This window comes from Miscanthus floridulus, chromosome 8 (assembly GCF_019320115.1).
Source record: "Miscanthus floridulus cultivar M001 chromosome 8, ASM1932011v1, whole genome shotgun sequence".
NCBI lineage: Eukaryota > Viridiplantae > Streptophyta > Magnoliopsida > Poales > Poaceae > Miscanthus > Miscanthus floridulus.
This window is the reverse complement of record NC_089587.1, coordinates 48,426,009-48,435,466: the sequence shown is the minus strand read 5'-3', so window position 1 is coordinate 48,435,466 and position 9,458 is coordinate 48,426,009. Positions and strand designations below refer to the sequence as shown.

Genomic DNA, 9,458 nt, shown 5'->3' with positions numbered 1-9,458 from the left:
CACGAGCAGTTCTTCGTCTTCCCCAACCACGAGCGGCGCGAGTCTGACGAGGAGGTCTGTTAGCGCTGGGTGCTCCTCGTCTCAGAAGCACTAAAGTAGCAGTAGAGCACCAACGGCGACGGCATGGCACAACAATCTGGTCAGTGCTCACAACCTCCTCTCTTTTTTTTGCTTGTATGTCGCAGTCTCGCAGATCTCACTATATGTAAACAAGCTGTCAATATTTGTTACCTCTAATTTCAATATTTCATATACTTGCCTCCCGTGCTTGTTTGGCCTAGGTGGTAATTGATAATAACTGCTTCTTGCAGTGTTGAGTAGTCTTTAGCTTCCAGTTTCTGAGTGACATCCATGTATAGCGAGATCTCATGTATAGCCACTTGAGCCAGTCACCCACGAATCTAAATGCATATGCTGAAGCCAGCAATGGAAAGAGTCTGCTTTGTTGAGTCTTGTAATCAAGGACCTGTAAGTCTGTAACCCGTTTGAATACATTAGCCACCTTTTGTTGGTAACCAAAAGATGCAGAAATTATCCATGTTAAGCACAGGCAGTAACACTGGGAAGTTGATTCAAAAAATGGTTATCGCACAACCATTCACAAGTATGTAAATAAATGACAATAATTGTATCATGAATGCTTCACAGCATGTTATTTGAGATAACTATGAGCATATCTATAATGATATGGTGTCAACAGTCAGCAATTTATTACTAGCAACCAGATGGTGTCCGATTGCTTTGATGCCTGCCTGATGTATATATCGCATTTATTATTTATTTTCCATTTCCACTAGTCCAGTTGAGTTGAGCAGAATAGCGTATTCAGAAATACATTGAGAGATTAATTGAGAAGATGAATAAATGGCAATACAAAAGGCTCAGTATTAGAAATTTAGAATACCTTAGTCTAGTGCTGCCTCTGCCACTAGTCCAGTTTAATGTGGCTTAGTTTGCTCTTTGTATAGGTAACCCATCTAGTGCTGCCTCTGTCTCAGTAGAAGCTGGACCAAAACAACCTGGTATCAACTCAGATGACCCTGCATGGGCTCACTGTTTCTGCCCAGACATAACCAAGAAACATCACCTATGGTGCAAGTATTGTGACAAGCTCTGCAGTGGTGGAATTACAAGAATTAAGTACCATCTTGCAGGAATTAAAGGTTTTAATACTACTAAGTATGGAAAAGTTCTAGCTCCAGTGCAGCAAGAGATATTTGATTTGCTTACAAAGAAGACCAGTGAAAAAGAACAGAAAAACAAAGAAAAGGAAATGGACAGAGCTGAAGTTAACATAGAAAACTCAGATTGTGAAAGTGGCAGTGAAGGTTCAGATCATGGCAATAATGCTCTTGTGGTGAAGCCAAAGGCGACAAGAGGATCTAGTAGCTCTAGATCTGTAGCAGGTGGTCAAACTATTGACAAGTACTACAAGCCTCCTTCTATAGAAGAATCTGCTAGTATGACACAGAGAGGAATTAATCTAAGAAAAAAGGTTCAAACAGCATTGACAACTCAGAAAAGAGAAGAGAGGAGGGATAGAACTTGTGAGTACATATGTCAGTGGTTCTATGAAGCTAGAATTCCACACAACACAGTCACCCTTCCTAGCTTTGATCATATGTTAGAGGCCATTGGTCAATTTGGTAGAAATCTGAAAGGGCCTAGTCCCTATGAGATGAGTGGACCGTTCTTGCAGAAAAGGAAGGAAAAGGTGATGGATGGATTCAAGGAGCATAAGGAATCATGGGAGGTCACAGGTTGTTCTATCATGACAGATGCATGGACAGATAGGAAGGGTAGGGGAGTGATGAATTTAGTTGTGCATAGTGCTCATGGGGTACTCTTCTTAGATTCAGTGGAATGCTCGGGTGACAGGAAAGATGGCAAATATATCTTTGAACTTGTGGATAGGTACATAGAAGAGATAGGGGAAGAACATGTTGTCCAAGTGGTGACTGATAATGCTAGCGTCAATACAAGTGCAGTAGCTCTATTGACAGCAAAAAGACCTTCAATATTTTGGAATGGATGTGCTGCTCATTGCTTGAATCTCATGCTAGAGGATATTGGTAAGCTTGGACCAGTTGAGGAGACCATTGCTAATGCAAGGCAAGTGACTGTTTTCTTGTATGCTCATACTAGGGTGTTGGATTTGATGAGGAAGTTTCTTAAGAAAGACTTGATTCGCTCTGGGGTTACACGATTTGCCACTGCTTACTTGAATCTAAAAAGCTTGCTGGACAACAAAAAAGAGTTGACAAGACTATTTAAATCAGATAAGATGGAGGAATTGGGTTACTTGAAGCAAGCCAAGGGGAAGAAAGCCAACAAAGTGATCAGATCCGAAGCCTTCTGGAAAAATGTTGACATTGCAGTTAATTACTTTGAGCCATTGGCTAATGTGTTGAGAAGAATGGACAGCGATGTACCATCAATGGGATTCTTCCATGGATTAATGTTGGAGGCGAAGAAAGAAATTTCTCAGAGGTTTGATAATGATGAGAGCCGCTTCAAAGAAGTCTAGGATATCATTGATAGAAGATGGGACAACAAGCTCAAGACTCCACTACACCTAGCTGGGTACTATTTGAACCCCTACTACTATTACCCAAATAAGTCAGAGATTATCAAAGATGGATCATTTGTAGCAGGTGTGATTTCCTGTATTACAAAGATGGTGGCTGGTGATGAAGAAACCCAAGACAAGATAATTGAAGAACTTGACCTGTATCAAAATCAGCAAGGGAGTTTTGGAAGTGAAATTGCCACAAGGCAGCGAAAGAACAAGAATTTCAATCCAGGTGAGGTTGCTGAATCGCTTCACCTCCTATTCATGCTCAGCCATCATTTTGAAAACGCTTTGCCACATTCTGTTCAATAGTGTTGCTTGTGGGATACCATTTTTTAAAAGATTTGCTTGTACAAAATAGTAGCAGGATGGAACTGTTGTAGTTGAAAGTCTAGGTTGTGGAGGTCTTATATTCTTGCTGTAGAATTGAGCCATTCTAATTCAGCCTGGTGTGAACCACACAGTAGTGTCAACTGAATACTTCTTTCATAGTGATTTTTTTAACCTTTTGACATCTATCAGCCTGGTGTGAACCACTTGAGTATGTCAATTGATTGATGTCCATTTGTAGACATCAGCATTTCGAAACAGAATTGCAATGGCACAGATGTGTTGGTTTTGATATTGCATTAGTCATAGTTTCTGTGCCAGGTGTGTTGCTGCTGATTAGGACAGGAAGTTTTCTAGCTCAAGCATTGTCTATCCTCCACTACAGTAAGCATCCTTGTTTTAGACTGGAAAAAAATCTTGAGTCTGATTCTTCTAATAGTTTGGTGTCCCTATAGTCCCATTGTCTATACATGTATTTGGTAGACTACTTATTTACAGTTAGGTGACTGCAAGCAATAGGCTTAAAGCCATTGCACATTTGCACCTCAATAGCTTTAATTATCTGTACATAGAAAGCACTTAACTCTAGCTGCTACCTGAGGTATCCTCCACCCCATAGTCGTCAGCACCCCCACAACCTTGCCACTCCAAACACCAACCGCTACCACAATCGGACTAGCCTACCACCACTAGCTCTTTCTAGGCCCACCAGACTTCAGTGAAGCCCCAACTTGAACCATAACAGTGCTGGAGAGTGCGAATTGTGACACTGTATTACAAAGATGGTGGCTGTTCAAATTCTAACTTGTTTAATGTTTATGCAGCAAAATGGTGGCTGCACCATGGCACAAGCACACCAAATCTTAGGAAATTGGCAGCAAGGATTCTGAGTCTGACCTGCAGCTCCTCAGCTTGTGAGAGGAACTGGTCAGTATTTGAACAGGTAAAAAGAAAATTATGACATGCATCTTTGTGTGCATGCTATCTTTTTTGAATTTTAATATTTGTTCATGGAATTTAAATCTGACCTGCAGCCTTGTCTTCACTACTTGACTCATAGGTTCATACAAAGAAGCGCAATAGGATACTTCATGAAAGGATGAGAGATCTTGTATTTGTTAAATTTAATTCTAAGTTAAGGAATAAGAGAGAGAAGAAGGATAGAGATCCTTTGGAGAAAGAAGTAGATGATGTTGTGGCAGATGATGATAATGAATTCATTACTGGTATTACGCCTTTGCCAAGTGAAATGGAACAACAACAATGTACACAAGAATCACATAAGCACACACCACAACAAGCACAACCACAAGCTAAAAGGAAAAGGCCTGTGCACCCTAAGAAGAGGAGGAGCCTGCAGTCTTTGATGAGAAATGGCCCAGTGCAGCCTGAAGCTCCATCATCCGATTCAGAAGATTGTGCTGATGGTACTCTAATGCAGACTACTGACTCTGATAAGTCTTCCTCTCCCTATGTCTCTGAGTCTGATTAGTGAGACTAGAAGAAATGAAGATTGCAATATTGCCTCGTATTAGTAATTTAGTATCCATTGTCTAATTGCAATATTGCCTTGTCTGATTAAGTGATTAGTGAGACTAGAACTCTTGATGACCTTTTGTGTTGTACTGTTAGCTTTATTCAACTGGTTATGTATCAACTATCAATTGGTTATTGCCTTGTCTGTTAGTTTTAAATGGCCCAGTGCAGCCTGTTGTAATGTACTCCTTTCAATCAGTAATGGTTATGAAGTTATGCCAATGTCATGTCTTTTTTTTTTCATTTTTTTTGCAAAAACATCTAAATGGTATAGCTGCAGCTATCTCCCGCTATAGCTGTGCTTAGCTGCTGAGAAGGTCAGCAGCTAAGAGGCTTAGTCGATCAATAGGCTAGGGGATACGTCTGCTGCATCTTTGTACAGAATGACCTTGTTGGGAACGCCATGTGCCATATTAAAGAGTTCAAAAGGTTTGACATGGCCAGGAGATAGAATTCATGCCACAGCAGTGGAATATGTTTGTGCACGTCTCAAAATGGTGGTGAGATGGCCTCCTTGATCGTGCTGGCCTATCGTGACAAAGCAAATGTTGAATCAATTAGAGATTTTTTGTGTTTAGATCAATTGTATGGAAACAAAAGAAAGTTCAATTTTGCAGTCAATGAATATCGGTAATGTTAGTTGTTTTATCAGCGGTGTAAATCTAAGTGAAAGGTTATTTAACAGATCAGGTTTTATAGGTATGGAGGAAATGACAAGACCAAATGCAGGCAGGATGATACATATTCCAGAATATTAACTAAAGTACTTATACAAAAGCATGTAGATTGATGATTGATGATAAGACTAAGTTGACCGCTGATTAGTTGTGTCATGTTAACCTATTTTGGGCTCTCAGGTGAAGAAACCCTGTGAGTAGTATCCTTTAGCTGATGCTTCGAAGTGGTAGATTTACCCCTATAATTTGCATACAGATGATTGTTATAAACCGTGGGTGTGTGCATAAAGATTGAGGCATGGTTAGGTCGGCAATTCAACCTCTTGGCTTTATGCCCCACCGATGATGTTGGTAAAATGTCTTCGGGAGACTGCATAGTGGTGGTGATGAGATCCTAACATACAAGTATGTTAAAGCCTCGGGTCCAATGGTTCTCGAACAAAGAAGACCCCCTGACCGACCCTTTCAGGATCACCCAGGGACTCAGGGGCTATGCCCATCGGGCACGCTCATGCGCATCCTCTGGCAAAGAGACCCGACCAAGCCTGACTTGACCACAGCTTCTGTCTGGGGTTCAGGGGCTTCCCTGAGACTTGGGCTCCCGATCTACGGCACCTCAGGGCCTGGCCCTTCGCTCCTGCCTAGCTAACGATGCCATCCAAGGCCTAGGCACAAGAAGACAAGCCCCTGGATAGCGAAGCCCGGGAGCTCCCTAGCGCCACTCCCTAGGTGTGCCCCTGCCAACTGCTCCTCCGACAGGGTCACGTCTGGGGCATGACACAAGAAGACAAAGCTTTCCGCGGCCTCTGGGGGCTTGGGGGCTTCTAGGCCCGCACGTCAGCCCTCAAAGCCGACCTCTTTTGCCACCAAGAAAAGTCCAGAAGGTCTCACCTGGGGGAGGCTAGTCCAAACTGACACCCCTAACACGTAGAGCATTAGAGCAGAGCAGCTAGACGACTCCCAGGCTTCTTCGGCTCAAAGACACCTTGACGGTCCATAGTGCACCGCTGCAATCCCCTCCTGGACTCTGGCGTACGTAGACCATGGACTAGAACCCCAAACTGCCTTGTACCCGACCTATCTTGTTATATAAGGGATAAGGTCAGACATAGAGGGGGAGGATCCTAGTTCGATCACCAGACACTCCATTCCATTCCATCGACCTCTGCTCTGCACCGAGAGCAAGGCAACACGAAGAGGGGCACCGAGAGCCCCTCCTCCACCATGTCCCACCATCTCCTTCCTCTCTGACAAGGGGGAGTCTCCACCGGAGGCGAGACAACCTTAGTTTTAGCACCGAGCTAACCCCCTACCAAATCTTCTTCCTTTACTCTCTATTGTATCCCCCTAGATTTTGGTTGCTCTTGAGTATAAGGATCATTAGCTGCTGGACGTAGGGACCAAATTGACCCAAACCAGGATAAAACGTTGCGTCTTCTCTGCGTGATTCTTGTGTTCCTGAGTCCACCCGAGCCATCGAAGATCCTATACTCTGAGACCGACTCGAACAACATGCTATTGTGGTTTCGACCCCACGACAGCTGGTGCGCTAGGTAGGGGGTAGCGTCAAGTGCGATTCTGGCTCTACGATGACTAGAGCCACCCACCTCGTCGCCGGAGCAAGTGGCGTCACCCCAGGTGGAGGCGTCCACTTCCCTAGCAAGATCTTCATTGTGGTCAGGGCACTCTTCGATACAGGAGCCCCGTACCTAAAAGGGCTTACCCGGCGAAGGGATCAGAGTCGTCCTGCTATCCCTTCCCTGATGACCGAACAAGATAAGCTAACGCCCTAACGCCTCACGGGCATGACCTAGGCCAACAGAGCTAACAGCTGACGACCACCGGGCTTAGAAAGGGAATCAGGCACCGGGGACGCTCCCCATCGAGACAAACAGAGCAAGGAGCATGAGCAGCAACGAAAGCGCAAAGATTCAATGGGCGAGCACGCCCTCAAAGTCACGATTGTTCAAAGGGGAACAAACCTCGGGATTATAGCAATGAATTTTACAACCATGTTTTTATGCAGGTCATGGAGACGACGGGGGTCGATGGGCGCACCCTCCTCCTCTAGATACTCGTCTGTCAGCAACAACATGTCGTCGATGATGCCAACCGCCATAGCGACTAGGGGGCTACCGCTTCCTCAACCTCCTCCATCTGCTTGTCCGAGGTCTCCTTGGGGATGCCCGAGGCCACGAGACCCAAGTCAACCTCAGGGAGCTAAAGCTTCGTCAAGGTTAGGGCAGCACTAGCCCCTTAGCGGACCGCACCCCTAACAACTCACAGAACATGCACTGCAAGAGAGCACACCCACTTGGCGAGGTCGTGTCCCCCTTCTGGCAATGGTAGCAGGAGCAGAGCGATGCTTGCTTCCTTGGCACTGGTGACAAGCCTTTGCAGCTCTGCCCGCACTACATCTAGCTCCCATCTGCGTTCCGCCAGGGCGGCCTGGCCCTCCACCGTTACCTTCACCTCTGCCTGTAGCTCCTTCCACAGGTGGTCGCACTCCACCCACGCCTTCTCTGCCTCCTCCTCCAGCCAGAGGGCCTTATCGTACTCATCTGCTAGCTCCACCCGCAACCCTATGCTACACAAAGAGAGGAACCAGGTTCATGGTGGCTCGGAGCAAGAGACCCTGCCTCGGAGGCGAGGGAAAGAAGGGAGAGGAAAGGACACACCTGCCATGAGCTGCTAGGTCCCATGGAGCTCGGAATGACAGCATGCCTCATGATCTCCAGCAGGCCTTGGGAGCCCCTCAGCTCCAAGACTGCAGCCTCAGCCGAAAGGCTGGTCTCCTCTGCCTCAATAGCCTTCTACTAAGAAACCTTGGCCCTCGCCTTCGTAGCATGCCTAGTCTCTCGCTCTACCAGCAGCTTGGACTCCAACCACGCCATGGCACTGTGCGCGCTGTCACGCTCTCGGACGAGCGCCTCTGTCACGCTCCCGGACGAGCGCCTTTGTCAATGCTGTCACCCGCTTAGCAAGCGCAGGATATGGGTTGGGCAGCGAAGTGGGCAAGGACCTCCTGCTCCTTTTTTTGGGGGGGCGGGGGCAGCGCCTGCGGGGCGACCTTCTCCCACTCCTGGACGAGGTCCGACTTCCTTTGGGAATACTCCATCAGTGCCTATGACAATGACAACAAAGGAACTCAGGCAAGATCATGGCATCAACCATGGCATTGGGCACATTCAACCGACACTCACCCCACAGGAGTCGTACATCCCCTACTGAAGGCCGCCCGTGCGACCTACCATCACCGCGAAGGAGTCGTAGAAGAAGGCGGCTAGCTCGTCGAAGGCACCGCGCTGCTTGACCAACTCTAGCCATGCGTCTACCTCGGGGCCATCATCCAGAACATGAGGCCCCCCTATTGGAGGCATAAGGGGAGCCAGCGCGGCCACCAATGAAGAGATGGCTTCCTCACATCCTGGGGTGGGGATAGGCCAACAACGTTGGTCTCCTCCTGACCCACCTCCGCTTCGGGGAGAGGGGAAGCTCCCTGAGTGGGGGCCTCCCCCCATGGCATTAGATACTGCCTGGCGCATTGGGGCCACAGCAACCGGCCCTACCATGGTGGCGTCCAGCATCGTCACCCCATTCACTCAAGGCAGCAACAGCGGGTGGCGACGCATCTTCAGCACCAGTGGCTGGACCAGAGCCGCCGCACCGCCCGAAGCCCCCACCGAGGAAGACTCCCTGAAAGTCAACATCAATGTCATCAAGCAATGAATAAGCCACCTCTAGGTGGGGGTGGCCTGACCGGCGAAAAATCTCACCTGCCGCTTGAAGAGAGCCTAAAGGTAGAGCGCTTTTTCCGCAAAGGCGCCCCTGCTCCGGGGAAACTCGAGCAAGGACACTTCTCAGCAGACCGGGCGGCCAGTGGCTCCCCCAAGGACAGCATAAGGGATGTGCCTCCCGATGGCAAAGAAGAACCTTTGAATGTGGCCTCGACTCCCTGCCCCCTAGGGCTGGGTGGAATGGAGACCTCCCCCAGATACGAGAGGTCGTTGGGTCTTGGCTCTTAAACCAAGAAGGGAGCCGGCCCTTCACCAACCCCTGGCTCCCTCGACGTAGATCCCAGCACCATCCACGCCACTCCGGCCACAAACTCCTCCAAAAGATTGCCCTCCGCCACCGTGGATGGGTCCCCTACCTCGATGTACTCTCACATTGGGGTCGGCCTCGCCATCAACAGGAGGACACGGTGGAACAGAAACTCCTTTAGGGCGGTGATCTAGCCCAGCAGCCCATCAGTGACCTCGAGGGCAGGCCCCTCTAGCAAGCTCTTCCAGGACGAAGGCACCACCGACCCCAGGCGGTTTGGGGAGAAGGCCGGAAGGGAC

The 9,458-nt window shown here is 47.8% G+C and overlaps 1 protein-coding gene and 1 pseudogene across 1 annotated transcript; both read left to right on the top strand.

Moving 5' to 3' along the window:
• Positions 1-1,621: 1,621 nt before the first annotated feature.
• On the top strand, positions 1,622-2,411 carry LOC136469010 (uncharacterized). The gene is made up of 2 exons (XM_066467369.1): positions 1,622-2,335; positions 2,379-2,411. The coding sequence occupies exons 1-2, from the start codon at positions 1,622-1,624 to the stop codon at positions 2,409-2,411; spliced, it is 747 nt and encodes a 248-aa protein (XP_066323466.1).
• Positions 2,412-2,416: 5 nt separating this feature from the next.
• LOC136469009 (uncharacterized) lies at positions 2,417-4,394 on the top strand (annotated as a pseudogene).
• The last annotated feature ends 5,064 nt before the right edge of the window (positions 4,395-9,458 follow it).